Source organism: Lycorma delicatula, chromosome 3, assembly GCF_047948215.1.
Source record: "Lycorma delicatula isolate Av1 chromosome 3, ASM4794821v1, whole genome shotgun sequence".
In the NCBI taxonomy this organism is placed as follows: domain Eukaryota; kingdom Metazoa; phylum Arthropoda; class Insecta; order Hemiptera; family Fulgoridae; genus Lycorma; species Lycorma delicatula.
Window position 1 is genome coordinate 193785178 of NC_134457.1, and position 17539 is coordinate 193802716.

The 17539-nt window shown below is 30.4% G+C and overlaps 1 protein-coding gene across 1 annotated transcript in view; it reads left to right on the forward strand.

The window, feature by feature from the left end:
* Positions 1–17539, forward strand: part of PDZ-GEF (PDZ domain-containing guanine nucleotide exchange factor) — a 658157-nt gene that overhangs the window by 173828 nt on the left and 466790 nt on the right. Inside the window, exon 4 of the mRNA XM_075361266.1 lies at positions 2546–2673. Within this exon, the coding sequence (XP_075217381.1) occupies positions 2546–2673 (128 nt within the window). The remainder of the gene's footprint in view (positions 1–2545; positions 2674–17539) is intronic.

A 17539-nucleotide genomic window follows, 5' to 3' on the forward strand; every position in this document is an offset into this window, starting at 1 on the left:
ACCTTCACGAAAGACGTATTCAACGAGAAAAATACGTTCCTCTACCGAAAGAACTATTACGTTTCTTGCAACTATTGATTCCGATAAACGAAACAACACAAAAAAAAAACGAAGCACGTTCAATCACTATTCAACAATTGACGGGTTGGTTTATTACTGAGTAGCGCCTAACAAACGCACAGGGCAACCAACCTAACGACGAAAGAACAGAATACACCACATAATTCTAAAGTATACTTTTTTCTTTTTCCTGTTTGTATGAGTGTAAAAGAAGTGTAGTCATTACAGTCTCTGTTCGACCATTCCTGAGATGTGTAGTTAATTGAAACCCAACCACCAAAAACACCGATATCCACGATCTAGTCTAAAGTATACTACACAGCGACTTTCCGAACGCACTGTATAAATAGAATCTGCACTATTAAAAAAAATTTGTTGTGTGTGTATGTGTGTGTGTGCGCACGCGTAATGGCTATTACGAAATCGAGGGAAAAAACAAATGCTATATTCTAATAGAGGATCAAAAGTGACCACTTTGCACCCGACTTGATAGTTTTTTGAATTAAGCGAGGGGGTATCAAAGTCTCACGCCAGAACCAACCGACTGATTCCTTTCAGATTTTCAGGATACATTCGTGTTATCCCAGAAAAGGGTTTAAGCAATAGATTGAGGCCTTAGCTCTCTTGGGGAAATATCAGAGCTTCTCTTTCAAGAACGAAGGAAACGTTGGAGGAAAGAGAGTTTTGCAAGCTTTAATTGTTATTTATCAATATTATTATTATTCTCACAACCGTAATATAACGAACAAAGCGGGGTCCTCTGACATGCTATTAAAGTATTAATAAAACAAGTACATAGATTAATAAATTCAATATTACTATTACATAATTTAATTAATTAATAACATTTCTTGACACATGACGGAAGAGTACCAAAATTACTTTTGCAAACGTTTTCAATCATAAGGACCTAAAACTGATGTAAATACCCTTAAAATATTTTTCGAATGCAGGATATATCTTTTATCGGTTCAAAGTTCCTGCTGTATATCTTTTTTGAAATGAGTTTTATCCACCGAGCAATAAAAAAGTCATGGTGGGGCAATCTGGGTTGACGTTTTAAATGTTTAAATATTTTTAAATTAACGTGTTGTAATGGGACTGTCCAGAACGAATACGGTTATTTTTAATTTTTCTTAGTTTCATTGTTTTTCCAAAATACGGTTACTTAAGTATTATTGTATTTGTCACTTAATATTGTTGTTATATTTTTGTATTGGGGTTAATTTTTTTACGTACTGTTTTTCGTACTGTCTACTGATAATGATTGTTTGAGAATCGAAGTATCTATCTAGGTTTAAATTTTAAGTTAGATTGGTTTGGAAATGTTTTTTGGAGAATAATCTTATTTTCCAATTTACTTTAATAGCTTTTATTATAATATTTATTTGTATTTAATATTCATTGTTTAGCGTTCGTGTTGTAAAGTGTTTATTTAATATTATTATTTATATATAAAGATGATCCCGTTTCAGATTACTGTGACTTATCTGTTTAAGTTTGTTTCTACGAATTACCTCATACTTTTTTAGATAACTGTTTACGAGTAAGTTAGATAAAGAAGTTGCAATATTATGAACATATGGCGGCAAGAGGTTCGTGGAAGGCTGGAAGATCTATAAAAATGAAATATAGTTATGTCTGTGTATGGCATTAACCGTAAGGGGAAAAGATTAAGATGGGAATAGAAGAAAATTGTACAGGAACTTACATCGCAAATGTAAAGCTTTTAAATAGTTATTTATCATACGTTAATGTGTTTAATTTAAGCTAATGCTTTATTCTTAAATTGAAATAAATTTTCTTTACATTTATTGTTATTATTATTAAGCTGTTTGTTTTATTCATACAGAAATTGTCTTAATAGTTTGTTTTTTCAATAGCAAAAAGATTCTTAAAATATTTTGAGTGCTGTAAACTCTAAAGCGATTTCATGGAATGAAGAAGAAATTTTTTAACGTCATTATTATATTTTATGTTTAGTTAATTTGTAGAGAAAGATTGACCATTTTTTATAATTTCCGGAAAATCTTTTAAAAACCCTCTTTACCAAAGTTTTAATGTAACCTGTTTCTTTTTTTAACATTTTAGCTTAGTTTTTTCTGTATAATTTATTAAATCCATTTCAGATCTGTTCTATTATATCAAATTTTTCCAGTGGTACGCAAAAGTGATATAATTAATACTATTCTTAAGATTGTTTGCTAACACATCAGTAAATAATTATTACAATAACAAATATTATTTCTGTAATAATTATTCAGACTGGAAAATAGTTCGTTTACGAAGAAATTTTATCAGGAGTAAATTAAGTTAGAACTTTGTTTTCTTTAACTTAAGAGAATATTGTACAATTTCTTTTTTATCAATTTAAATCTTTGACGGTTTTCTTTAATAATAAAACTTATTTAATACGTAGAGATTTACTTTACTACAGTTTTATAACTTTTAACAATTTTATTATACAAATATATTTTTTTTTTAGGACTTGCAGATAATCTATTACGGACTGCATGGACTGGAGGCATTATCTCCCTGTCGAGAATCAACCCTCAGGTCTCTTTGCAAGACAGTTCGATACGAACGACATGATGCGAATGACGTGCTTTACTAGTAAGTTTTATTTTCAATATATTTTATTAATTATAAATAAAATACTGTTACATAACACATTTTTAACAAAATAGTAATTTTGATTAACTTATTTTCAATAGATTTATTGTTTATTATATAGTACAATCTAGGTTGTAAGTTGTAGGTAACCTGACCAGAAACAAACCGTTCTGAAGATGATTTACGGAAATCAGAAATAACAATTCCCGTTCCAGGTTTACTGGAGAAAATTAATATTAAGTGTTTTCCCGTTTTCCTTTATCACTCAATCGAATATATTATTGCTTAAAAATATACATCGAAATATTGGTAATATTGCGCTCTGAAAGTGACACCACCACAGGGCCTGCCTTCTTCAATGAACATTAAAGACAGCGATTCTGATTAGTGCCTCTTATAGCCGAGGTACTTTTACATCTATCATACATAAAAACGGACTTCGTCAAATAGTTTAAAGTAATAAAATTATGTACTCTTTTCTACTGATAAAAAAGCAATACATTAAATCTGTCATAAGTTGTGATAGTTGTAATACAGGTATCATTATTGTTTTATTAATTATTCTTAATAAAAGTTCATTTATCATCTCTTTTCGTGCTCAAAAAATTCTTTGACTTTATATCTTTGAAATTAAATATTAAGGATATTCAGCTCTTTGATCCCAAGTTTAATATACTCGTTTGTTGATCTGTTGCAGTTTGATTAATTCTGATTATAAGATTGACGTGAAATTTTCTGAATAAATTTTATTCAGCGTTATTAATTTCGTATTTATTTTGAACATACTATTTGGTTGATCAACTTAATTTTATTTATTGTTTTATTTCTGTTGTAATACGGAGGTTCCCTTTTAAGTTTTTGCAAACGACCACTAGATGGCGATATTTAGGTGACATTATTATTGTTGTAAAATTTGATTTTTTTATTAGTAAAATAATGGTAGCTCAGAAATCGGCCTAATAGTTTGTTTACTGTTAGCGTTAAAAAAAAAAAAAAAAAAAAAAAAACAGTTTCGTGAAAAAATGGAAATTTCACGTGAAGGTTTTCGTTGGATGATTTTTTAATGATCTTAGTAAGGGCCTAACTCAACAATAATGACTCAAATCGCTTCGTTAAATTTTTGGTAATAAATCACCATCAGAAATGAGTTTTAAAATTTGTTTTGTAGAATTTCGTCGTAGTGGTTTTTCCGTCAGCGATGAATTTCGTGAAGATCGACCCAAATCGGTTGTTCCAAAAATATCGTTGCTGTGCGCAACTTGATTGAAGAGGTTTGATATGTGACATACCGTGAGATAGAGACATCGTTAGGCATATTGAAGACTACATTCGATTTACAGTACATTCGATTTTTCATGAATATTTAATCTGTGAAAAAGGTCTGTTCCCGATGGATTCCGCATAATTTGACCGAAGATCAAAAACAAGCTAGTACCAATCGGTGTAAGGAAATGCGCAGTAAATTCGACAGAGGAAATGCAAAATCCGTATATAACATCGTAACAGTAGACGAAACTTAAATAAATTCATACTTACCGGAAACTAAGTAACAATCAACTGTTTGGGTATTCCAATATAAACGGAATCCAACAAAAATGGTTCGATCGCGAAGCACTTCCAAGAAAATGATCGTTTGTTTCTTCGGTTATACCGGACGTGTAGCAACCATTGCTTTAGATAATCGAAGGACAGTAAATTGAATGGTATAACTATTTGTTTGCCAGAAATCATCAATGAATTCAGGAAAAACAACCGAAAACGTTGCATCATTCTTCGTATGAAAATGCCAGCTCACACAGCACGTCAAACGAACGATTATTTGACGGAAAAAAACATTCAATTAATGTCTCATTACCCGTATTCACTTGATTTATCGCTTAACGACTTCTTTTTGTTCCTGATATATAAAAAAAAAAAGAGTGGATAGCGATTTTCATTGTCTCAAGAATCCTTCCAAAATCACGTTTTTGAGGTACCAAAATCAGCGTGGAAAAATGTTTCGAGAATCGGGTTCAAACGTATGCAAAAGTGTATAAATCTTAAAGATGAATAATTTGAGAAAAAATAAAACGATTTGTATAAAATAAGTTTTCTTTCATTGTTTTTATAAAGACTTAAAAATGCGGCCCTAGTATATCGGTTTGAAATGATGCGTAAAACTTCGTTCGATGTTACTTTATGCTAAGCGTTTTTATATGTTATTCCTTAGGTAAGATTGCCTCCTTACATAGCTAGAAAAGTCGTTTTTCTATTATCAATTAATAAAAATGACTTAATATTTTAAAGCATCGTAAAAGTTTTTGAAAATGAAATTTAAAAAAGAAAAAGAAACGAATTCCGCGGGTTTTCTGTTCGGTTGAGTGTTTATCTTAGTTTAACGAGATTATTAAGACATTACCTAAAGTACTGTTTTAATAGTAAGTAACATAATTTTCCGAATAACTGTAATTTATCAAAAAATCTTTATTCGATTTCCGTAAATCTTATGTGAAATGTTTCTTAGTATCTCTCAAAATAAACAATACTTTCTTAAATACTGATACTTTTTTTAACAACGAGGGTAATTTTAGAATGTAATTAAAAGACGCGGAAAGAGTTTCCGCAACTATTTTTCAATGAAATTAAGGTGGCATTTTTTCCATTCAATTTCATAAATTTTTTTAATTTTAGTACGATTGTTGAAATGGTAATAGAAACGGGGATTGCTGATCTCCACAAATAGCGCGACCTTATTTTTAGACGCATATTAAAGGGTTTATAATTTATAAAATTGTTTTTCCATTATTGTAATATAAGAATACTATTCGAAAAAAAAATTACTTTTATTTGTAATTATTATTGCATTATATTAAACTCTTATTATTATTATTATTATTATTATTATTATTATTATTATTATTATTATTATTATTATTATTATTATTATTATTATTATTATTATTATTTTATTTGTTGCTTAGAATTGGCATTTACGTCAAGAGACAAACAAATCTTATCTGAGTTGCATTTATTAATATAATTATTTTCAAAACCAATTTTTTTTTTTTTTTGCTTTTAAGGTTAATAAACTATACATGATTTGTATATGATGTATTTATTCTTAGTTATGATACAATAATATCTTAAAAAATATCAATTTATATTATTATTTATTTTTTACAAAAAATACAAAATAAGGAGGTACTTTATGTGAATACTGAAGTGTAATTTATTTATTATTTTACAATAAATTTTATTTAAAGATTATTTATTATTGTTTCTCGGTTCTGTTTCATGAATTTTCAATGAATTAATACTGTTTATGCGTAGTGTATGACAGTTTTATTGTAATTAATAAGCTGAATTGATCCCGGGATCAGTTTCTAACTATTCTTGGTTATTGACCCTTACTGGTGGTTTTAAATTTGACCGAATATGACCTGTAGCCTGTTCTCCGGAGGAACAGATTATAAAATCAGCTTTAATGTTATTAACTTCCCAGTTTTCTGATTTTCAAGAGTATATATTCTCACATTTTCATTATTATACTTCGTTTATTTAAAGTTTGTATACAAATTGTTACAGAAGCATTAATAATAATTAATTTTAATTGCATAACTTAAAGAAGGATATCATATTATTTACAACAAATTTTCGTGATTTATAATTAGAATTATTTCATTTTAAAACATGATAATTTCGGCTTATTTAGAACCAAAAACTTTTTACTTGCTTGTACGAAGTAAAGGAAGTATTATGATCGCGAAAAATGTCGGATTCCATATTTCAACGGAAATATCCATTTTGACCAGTTTCGTATGTAACTAGCTAGTTTGTGTGCAGTATCGGCGTGACGTCTGTACGTACGTATGTATGTATCTCTCATAACACAAAAACGATTAGCCGTAGGATGTTGACATTTTGGATTTAGGACTGTTGTAGTATTTTGTTACGCACCTCCCCTTTTGATTGCAATCGACTGAACCAAAAGGGTCAAATTGGATTTTGGACTAGTAATAAGCCCTTATTGAGAACTTTTCTACGATTTATCAAAAGTGGTACTTATTTTAATTGATTCCAGAATTATAACCAAATAAAATTTTAATCAATGAAATATTTGGATCTTACAACGGAGAAAGGCACATTGGTCCGAATCAGACATTTCCTTTTTTTAATTTAAATATATTGATTTATTAATAATTATTACCTTTTACATTGTGAAACAATTACACGAATAATAATTCAATAATAACAAAAAAAATTATGAAAAATATATCAGAAGTTTTAAATGAAATAAAATTTTATGTACTTTTAATTTAAAAAAAAGTATAAATATACTAATGGGCGTGCAAGGAAGTCATGTGTTGTCCACATCAATTTTTTTTATAATTTAATAATAAATTTGTTTTTAATTTAAAAAAATGTTTAATTAATGTTTAAATGTTTAACAAATGAATTCATAATTTATGATGTTATGATATTATTTTTTTAACAAAACATTATTTTCACCGATACCAGTTTTTCACGTGAAATATTGCTCTTTAACTGTAAATCTATTTTCTTTTTCTGATTCATTAAATCTTATTATAATGAAAAAAACAAATTGCCGTAAAAAAAAGAATTCCAAACATTGAAAACAAAACTTAGTTGAATAATTAAAAGTTATTGTAATATATTTAAATCAAAAAAATATTTGACAGAACAAATAAGGGTAATATCTATTTTGATAAAAATAATTTGAAAAGGTATTAAAATTATGTACTATTTAGTCAGTCCTCCAAAAATAACACTTTACCAGGAAGTAAAAGTTATTACGATTATATCACGTAAAAAGACAGTTTGTTTAATTAATTCATCGTTTCTTATAGAATGGTATACAATAATTTGTTGCGTCAGATTACCCGTTTCAGTGTTTCTTATTACTGTGACGCACGTTAAACATATGATACAAATGACACATAATCAGAGTTGCCCTCTCTGAGTAAGCCCACTGATGTTCATTATAAAATCAATCGGCTCTCTTAGGTCTTAATACATCTAGATTTCAATGGGCTTAACATATTGATATCCAATAGCCAAATAAGCGGGAAATAACATCGTTTTTCACTTTTTTTAGTAATTTTGACATGAGATGCTTGTTATTTTTGGCACTTGTATCGTCTGATCAGTTTCTATATACCTACTTCATAGAAATCGTGACGCTGACCGCAGAGGTGCTGGTTTAATGCAGGAACAAGTGGTAGTCTCCGGTGCCAGATAAGTACTACACGATGGTTGATGAATTTGTTCTCAGCCAAATGACGCGATGAGCTGTGTGTAACCAAGCATTGTTGTGAAGCAGCATATTTCCAAACTCAACATGCCTTCTGTTCTGGATTGCGAGACGCAGTTTAGTCAAGCTTTCAAATATTTCTCGGCATTTATCTTTTCACCACAAATCAAAATATTAACAAGCAACGGCCCTTTTCTTCCCCAAAACACTGCACATGATTTCCCGGGTTGACATCGTTTCCTTTCACTTTCTTGGGAAATATTGAGCGTTCCCATTCCATAGACTGTTGTTTTGATTCCACCGTAATGTGAGGCAATCATGTCTCGTCACCAGTAACAATTCGGCTTAAAAACGGATGACCTTCATCGCTGCATATTGTGAGAAAATTCAATTTACTGGCTAAACGTTTGTTTTTGTGTAAATCAGGCAGCATTTTTGATACCCAGCATGAGCACAACTTCCGATAATTTAAGCGTACACAATTTCATATAGAACACTTCGTGAAATTAAAGCAAATTCATTACTTAATTATGAAATCGTAAACCATCTATTTCCACTACGTGCCACATCGTGTACATTTGTATGACCTCTTTAAATACCCTAACCCATTTTCTCATCGTGGTGAAAAAATGTACGCTATGGTACCCTTGATGATAACGCTATGTCCGACCGTAAACTTTACTAATCTGTAAAATTTCGGCCGTTTTCGTATCTCTTACATTTAAGAAACAGATTACAGCATGTACTTCACAATCGATGGTATTCTTTGTAGTAATAGGCATTTGAATCACGCACAGGAAACTGTAAACAAAGACGTATATATTAATCATCTAACAGCGTTTATAGCAAACCAATCGATGTAGTTAGTACACATATGCGAAACGGCGACAGCCGCGCCTCAGCGGACATATATCAAAACGGTACTTACTTAAAAAATATACCTCATATTATTGAGCATGACAAGCGTGTACTTTCAGATGAAATTGCAAATGTATACATATGTACATTTATGTTGCAGTGTTTTGTGCTATATTGTAAACGTTAATTTTTTCATTATATAACACTTTACTCCCTGGATAAAATGATCCAAAAAGTGAATGTTTATTTAAATACGTTCAATTAACTTCCTAATCCGTTATAACTGTATAATCTACTCGCATACTAAATGGCACTAAATAAAAACATCAGGGAGGATTATAAAAATGCACTAATCCGTTTTAAGAAGATTTTTTTTGCCAAGTATCTTTGCGGATGTATGTTTTGAATTTGTTTACGGTTCGGATAATTCTATTTCGTACATTAGCAAACCTCATTTTTTAAAAGTACAATTATTTTTTAATTGTGTTATCGAACCACGGCGATCTCGTGTACGAAGAGTATGAATTCAGTTTGCGTTATTATAAAAAGGATACTTTTTTATAAGATTGTCCCAAAAAGAGTATTTAGGGTGTATGTATGTTTGTTCCACTGTAACAGCTTAACGGCTGAACCGATTTAAATGTATGACCCATCGTTGGAATCCTTACGTTACCGGGAGTGTTATAGGCTGTACAAATATGTTTAAATAAATTTTAAAAAATTGAAAAAAAATTATACTATATACAAATACTACGAGTATATACAAAACTGTCACACGCACGCTCTTCTATTATCCTATATTAAAGAGTAATGTTAGTATTTTTTGGCAGTTCTGTTTTTTAATTTATAATATTTATCTCTTGTTTATGTACCATATTCTCTTATATTGTAACATATTAAATTAAGACTTGTTGAATTAAAAAGCATAAAACTAAGAATTTGTCGTACCTACATAGCGATAATGTAGATACATTCACATCTTCAGCTCAATCTCTGGTATTCACATATTTATCAATTTTATCGGCAGAAGATAAATATACACAGTTTAGAAAGAAATTAAAAAATTGTAAGCTTTTCACTGGACTTAAAGATAATAATTTTCTACATTAAAGTATTTATTGACAAAATGATCCAAGAAAAACACAATTTCTATCTCATTTACCAGTATCAAAAGAAACAAAAACTATTAAAAATAAAACAAATACGGTTATAAGAAATTAAAAATGGTAATCAATATGCCATTTATTAACTCTTATGTTATTAAAAAGTTTGAGTAAATGTTTGAACAGATAAATAGATGAGCATAATTTTATCGTAATCGGTACTATTATAAATTAAATGTTACAGAATAATTGTTTTCATTTAAAATTAATTACTCTTATTCATATTTTGAACATAACTACTACATACCTGTATAAAGAGAATGAAAATTTTTAAATTTAATGTTAAACAAATATCTTAGAATAATGAATTTTTAAACGAAGACAAGAAAGTGCGTAAATGATATATTTAAAAAAAAAATAAGTTGAATGCACTCATCAGAATTAATATTTTTTTTCTTTTTCATTAGAAAATCATGATGTAACTGTCATATGTATCAATACGGTAATCTCATGATATTTTCATCTTAATGTCTACTACATGAAGTTACAAATTGTTTCTTCATCTATCTGTTTCTTTCTGATCGTCCAAATTGTTTATAGGCCAAGTCGATCGTAGCAACCACCTTAAAATGTAGAAAACCTATTCCGAAAAATGCATACTATTTTTGGAATTGTAAGGGTATTTTCCTAACCTACATTCACGTACACCGCGATCGGCGTAAAGACGCAGCCTCCCCAAACACACCAGTTTGTTACACGTTTCCTTTTAAAAAGGCGGGATGATGCCCTCCAAAGCGTTTTCGTAGCAATTTTCTTTCACTGTTATGTTTTGCATCCGATCTAATTTTCACCTAACCTGATATCCCCCCTCCCAATCATCGGAATCCTTTTGGATTCGACCAAGTCGGGCCGTATAACCTCCCGAGGTTTTCACACACAGGAAGGTTTCATGCTACAACCTAGACATTCTCTTATTGGTTGACCCGCATGTACCATTCTAACGGTTCATCAGATTAGCCATCCTCCAGCCAAGCTAGGTGGCGATTAATTTTCCATAAGCATTCTTGGTTTTGAAATTGTAATCGCTACCCAGCAATCGACCTACGCAATTGCATAATTTTTCTTCTTTCCCTCTCTCTTTTCCTACTTTGAAGACCGATTTTTTAACATTAAAGTATAATAATGTCCTAACATAATAATGCATTTAATCTATATCCTGCACTAATCAAAATCGTTTATTGATTACGACAACCACCCGAAAATGTATAACCCCTTTCTGAATATCTAATGCCCACTTGATAAGCGGCTCTTATTGGCTTGCTTATATGCACTTACATTACAGTTCTTTCAGACCTTATAATTTTTCTTCAACATTACTTATAACAATAATCTCAGACGCCTTTTTGGAATGTATTATTATTTAAACCGTAAATCTGTGATATGTATCTAATGTCTGCTCCCTTAAGAGTATCTATGTTTCTATTTCTGTTTCCCTTCATTGAAACCTGTTCCATTTCTCTTCTTCTTTTTTTCTGTCTTCTGATTCATTTCTCCATCTGGAACATAAAATTAATATCCAGATGGAAGTTTTATATCTATAACAACTTATAAAGATACAATTTAGAAAAAAGGGTGTGTGTGTGTGTGTGTGTGTGTGTAAACTATATGAGTGTGAAGAATTGAAAAAAAGGTAGTTAGAAAATTGTTTTCAAAAACTGTTTTATAACTTTTAAATACGAAACAGATGATGAAAAAAGATTAATTCTTAAATAATAATTGGAGCATATTTCTGTTTTACATTGTAAAGTAAAATTAAAATAGAATGAAACGGCGTTTCATTTGCCGTCGTCTCAGGGCATCGCCCGAGGACGGGTTGCCTGGCCGCCCGCCCACCAGGCGTCTCGGAATGGATTATTAGGGGATTACCTCTTGTGTAAATTTTTTTTTTTTGATTGGTGAGAATTCATGTAACAAAAGTTAAATTAGAAATTTAACTCTAGCAATTGATTCTAACGAATCGGGGTTTTCCGCTAGTGATCGGTACATTCCGGTGCCTAATTTTTGGTTATAGTTCATTATTTTATGAAGAAAAACAATCACATAAATAAAAAAATACGTAATTAATATACTAGCAGACTCGGCAATGCTAGATTTGAGAAAATATATATATAGATTAAATGAACAAAATACATTACAATATTACGTTGTGAAGGAGGTAATTTTAAACAATTACTGTAACTAGAGATTTGTTATTCTGTTGTCGTTTATCATTTCATGTATTTTATTAATTTTTTTTTTTTTTTTTTTGCTATATTAAGAATAATATTTATTAGGTACCGAAAAGATAATACGATTTTCTGTCTATATTTCGTTTTTTTTTTTGCTTAAAAAAAAAATCGATTTTTAAAAGTATTTATTTACTTTTTATTGGCTTATTTACATTAATTTTCTCGGAATTAAATTCTTTACAAATTTTTTTACTAAATTTTCCGCATTTATTAGTCATTTAACAAATCTCTAGTAATATAAATCTAAAAAAAAAAAAATTATTTTTCGACACCGAATTTTGTATTTTATGTCGGATATCGTAAAAAAATTACTGGAGTTAGTTTTGGGACCTGTTTTATCCTTATTTCCCAGCTCGGATTACATAAAAAACCATCAACTTTACTCCTTAATTTGGGTCCCAAAAATTACAGTACGGATTCTTTTTATTAGAAGAGCTGAAATACGGACGAAATCTTTCGCTAACCGTAACTCGAAAACGAAGCGTTTCCATATGTTTGTTTATGTGAACTTTTTTCATTATTATCACCAGTAGAACATGTTCTGATAGTTTTTTCGTGGGACACTCTGTATAATAGAGTGTCGCAGTCTTTTGTATTTTTATTTTTACAAAATTACAATTTCTCAATCTGGGAAAGATTTGTTAGCCAAACTATTGTGTACTGTAAAAACAAAAGGAAGTAATTTTTTTATTTTTTATTCCGATTACGCTTGACATTTTTCATACGGTAAAAAGTAGTTGTAATTGGGCGTTAGCCTGTATATTTACCAGAAGGAAATAAATGTTTTATTAGATCATCATTCGCATGAAATAAACGATCGTAAATTCGTTTATAGCGTTTGCTCATTTTATAATAATCCAAGTACTGACGACGCTTTTTTGTAATTCTCTGAGGATCGTTCTAGTATAATATGTAAACTTATACCGCGCCCAGTAACCGCTGAAGTTTATTTTTTTTTTGTTAGGCTGTGATGGTGACTAGTATATCAATCGTGAAACCACAAACAAGTATGTCTGATAGAAATCCTTATTAATGACTCAACTAAACCCTAGTAGGATGTTATTCATTTAAAAAGTTTTAGTGTTAATATTACAAATTATTGATTTTTAACAGTTTGTAATTAAAGAAAAAAACTCTGTATCTAAAAAAATATTTATAAAAATAAATATTTCAATCTGTGTCATCAGTTTAGCCATTAAGAAAAGCGTGTAATAATGTTATTTATTTGACAGGAATTGACTGTAATCTAGTGATTCATACAAGGTTGTGTTAACATGCATCGTTTAATCGTGTCGTGTTCAACTTTTTCCTAAATTTAGTCATATGCTGCCTACCTATTTGTTAATGCAATCCATACTGAAAGCTTTCAGTCTGCTAAAATTTGAATATATTGCCTCTTTATGATATCTGATTGACTCGTAGTATCCTTTTTCTAAAAAAAATGTATAATTAAAGCGTTATTATTTTTTCACGTATTAATTTTTATAATGTTTATTAATATGTTAATTATGTGTGAAACAGTGAAACTTTCGTTTCATTGTAGTTTTCTTTTTTATTATAATATTAATAGCCTACTTATCGCACCGTAATTAATTGATTTATATTTTATGTACATATTTTTAACTCTTTATCGTATATTTATTATTTATTTGGTTTTTTTTTTAAAATAATAAAACATTTGTAATCTTTCAGATTTACTAAATTACCAGCTCCAGAGGGGTGCCCTGGCGGGCGGCGTCTCGGAATGGGATTATTAATTGTCCAAAATTGATTACCTCTTGTGTAAAAATACTTTTTTTTGAATGATGAAAATTGATATAACGAAAGTTAAATTAGAAATCGAATCGGAATTTTCCGCTAGTGATCGGTACATTTCGGTGCCTACATTTTGGTTATAGTTCATTATTTTATGAAGAAACACAGTCACATAAATAAAAGGACCTGATGTGGACACCATATGACTTCCTTGTTCTTCTATTAAATTACATATACTCATTTTTTTTATAGAGGTTAATAATTATTAATAAATCAATATATTTAAATTTAAAAAAAGTTAAATAAATAAATTAAAAAAAAGGAGATGAAGTCTGATTCGGACCAATGTGCCTTTCTCCCTTGTTTTTTTTTTGTCTTCAGTCATTTGACTGGTTTGATGCAGCTCTCCAAGATTCCCTATCTAGTGCTAGTCGTTTATTTCAGTATACCCTCTACATCCTACATCCCTAACAATTTGTTTTACATATTCCAAACGTGGCCTGCCTACACAATTTTTTCCTTCTACCAGTCCTTCCAATATCAAAGCGACTACTCCAGGATGCCTTAGTATGTGGCCTATAAGTCTGTCTCTTCTTTTAACTATATTTTTCCAAATGCTTCTTTCTTCATCTATTTGCCGCAATACCTCTTCATTTGTCACTTTATCCACCCATCTGATTTTTAACATTCTCCTATAGCACCGCATTTCAAAAGCTTCTAATCTTTTCTTCTCAGATACTCCGATCGTCCAAGTTTCACTTCCATATAAAGCGACACTCCAAACATACACTTTCAGAAAACTTTTCCTGACATTTAAATTAATTTTTGCAGTAAACAAATTATATTTCTTACTGAAGGCTCGTTTAGCTTGTGCTATTCGGCATTTTATATCGCTCCTGCTTCGTCCATCTTTAGTAATTTTACTTCCCAAATAACAAAATTCTTCTACCTCCATAATCTTTTCTCCTCCTATTTTCACATTCAGCGGTCCATCTTTGTTATTTCTACTACATTTCATTACTTTTGTTTTGTTCTTGTTTATTTTCATGCGATAGTTCTTGCGTAGGACTTCATCTATGCCGTTCATTGTTTCTTCTAAATCCTTTTTACTCTCGGCTAGAATTACTATATCATCGGCAAATCGTAGCATCTTTATCTTTTCACCTTGTACTGTTACTCCAAATCTAAATTGTTCTTTAACATCCTTAACTGCTAGTTCCATGTAAAGATTAAAAAGTAACGGAGATAGGGAACATCCTTGTCGGACTCCCTTTCTTATTACGGCTTCTTTCTTATGTTCTTCAATTTTTACTGTTGCTGTTTGGTTCCTGTACATGTTAGCAATTGTTCTTCTATCTCTGTATTTGAAACCTAATTTTTTTACAACGCTGAACATTTTATTCCAGTCTACGTTATCGAATGCCTTTTCTAGGTCTATAAACGCCAAATATGTTGGTTTGTTTTTCTTTAATCTTCCTTCTACTATTAATCTGAGGCCTAAAATTGCTTCCCTTGTCCCTATACTTTTCCTGAAACCAAATTGGTCTTCTCCTAACACTTCTTCCACTCTCCTCTCAATTCTTCTGTATAGAATTCTAGTTAAGATTTTTGATGCATGCTAGTTAAACTAATTGTTCTGTATTCTTCACATTTATCTGCCCCTGCTTTCTTTGGTATCATGACTATAACACTTTTTTTGAAGTCTGATGGAAATTCCCCTTTTTCATAAATATTACACACCAGTCTGTATAATCTATCAATCGCTTCCTCACCTGCACTGCGCAGTAATTCTACAGGTATTCCGTCTATTCCAGGAGCCTTTCTGTCATTTAAATCTTTTAATGCTCTCTTAAATTCAGATCTCAGTATTGTTTCTCCCATTTCATCCTCCTCAACTTCCTCTTCTTCCTCTATAACACCATTTTCTAATTCATTTCCTCCGTATAACTCTTCAATATATTCCACCCATATATCGACTTTACCTTTCGTATTATATATTGGTGTACCATCTTTGTTTACCACATTATTAGATTTTAATTTATGTACCCCAAAATTTTCCTTAATTTTCCTGTATGCTCCGTCTATTTTACCAATGTTCATTTCTCTTTCCACTTCTGAACACTTTTCTTTAATCCACTCTTCTTTCGCCAGTTTGCACTTCCTGTTTATAGCATTTCTTAATTGCCGATAGTTCCTTTTACTTTCTTCATCACTAGCATTCTTATATTTTGTACGTTCATCCATCAGCTGTAATATCTCGTCTGAAACCTAAGGTTTTCTACCAGTTCTCTTTATTCCGCCTAAGTTTGCTTCTGCTGATTTAAGAATTTCCTTTTCAACATTCTCCCATTCTTCTTCTACATTTACTACCTTATCTTTTTTACTCAGACCTCTTGCGATGTCCTCCTCAAAAATCTTCTTTACCTCCTCTTCTTCAAGCTTCTCTAAATTCCACCGATTCATCTGACACCTTTTCTTCAGGTTTTTAAACCCCAATCTACATTTCATTATCACCAAATTATGGTCGCTATCAATGTCTGCTCCAGGGTAAGTTTTGCAGTCAACGAGTTGATTTCTAAATCTTTGCTTAACCATGATATAATCTATCTGATACCTTGCAGTATCACCCTTGTAAGACCCTAATATTTCATGAATTAAAATTTTATTTGGCTATAACTCTGAAGCTGATCAAAATAAGTAGAACTTATGGTATTTCGTTGAATGCGGACTTATTACTGCAGTTAAGAAAAAGTTCAAAATCCCGATTTTTTTTTTCTCTGTATTTTCGGCTTTTTTGGGATACTTTTGGTTCAGTCGATAGCAATTAAAAGGGGAGGTGTACAACTAGATGTTACAACAGTCCTAAATCCAAAATTTCAACATCCTACGACTAATCGTTTTTGAGTGCGTACGTACAGACATCACACCGAAACTAGTCAAAATGGATTCAGGGATGGTCAAAATGGAATTTTTCTGTTGAAATATGAAAATGGAAGTTTTTTCGTGATCACAATACTGCCTTTAATTCGTACAAGGAAGTAAAAAATTACATTTTTGGTGATTGCTGCCTTTTAATAATTAGATATATGGTATAATAATTTTAATTTAATAATTGCTAATTAAAATCGATACATTTTTCATTTATGAATTTAATAAAAAGAGAAGATGTGTTTATGAAATGATTGTACCGTTAATTTATCACAATCGTAAGCCGATTACATAATTGAGAATCAAATCCTAGATCGGATGAGCTCCCGAAATGTTGACCGCTATAGAAACCGGCCGGCCAGATGGTGTTCCTATTTACCAAATATAGAATCCCGAATAATGTAAAGCTTATTTTATGAACTGCAGTGCAAAGTATTATCTTATATTTAAATAATTCTATTATAGTTGTTTTTATGATACTTTGAAATTTATAATATTTTCATATTATGATAATAAAACATCGTAAATTATGTTAGTAATTGTAGTGTAATCCGGTAAAGAAACAAAACGGTCCATTATAATCTTTCTCTTATGTCCATGTATAAAGAAAGATACGCTCTCGGTTGCTACTAAATTGCGGAAGAGGATGTAGCGCGTGCAGCAAATTAGCAATGCATGTAAAC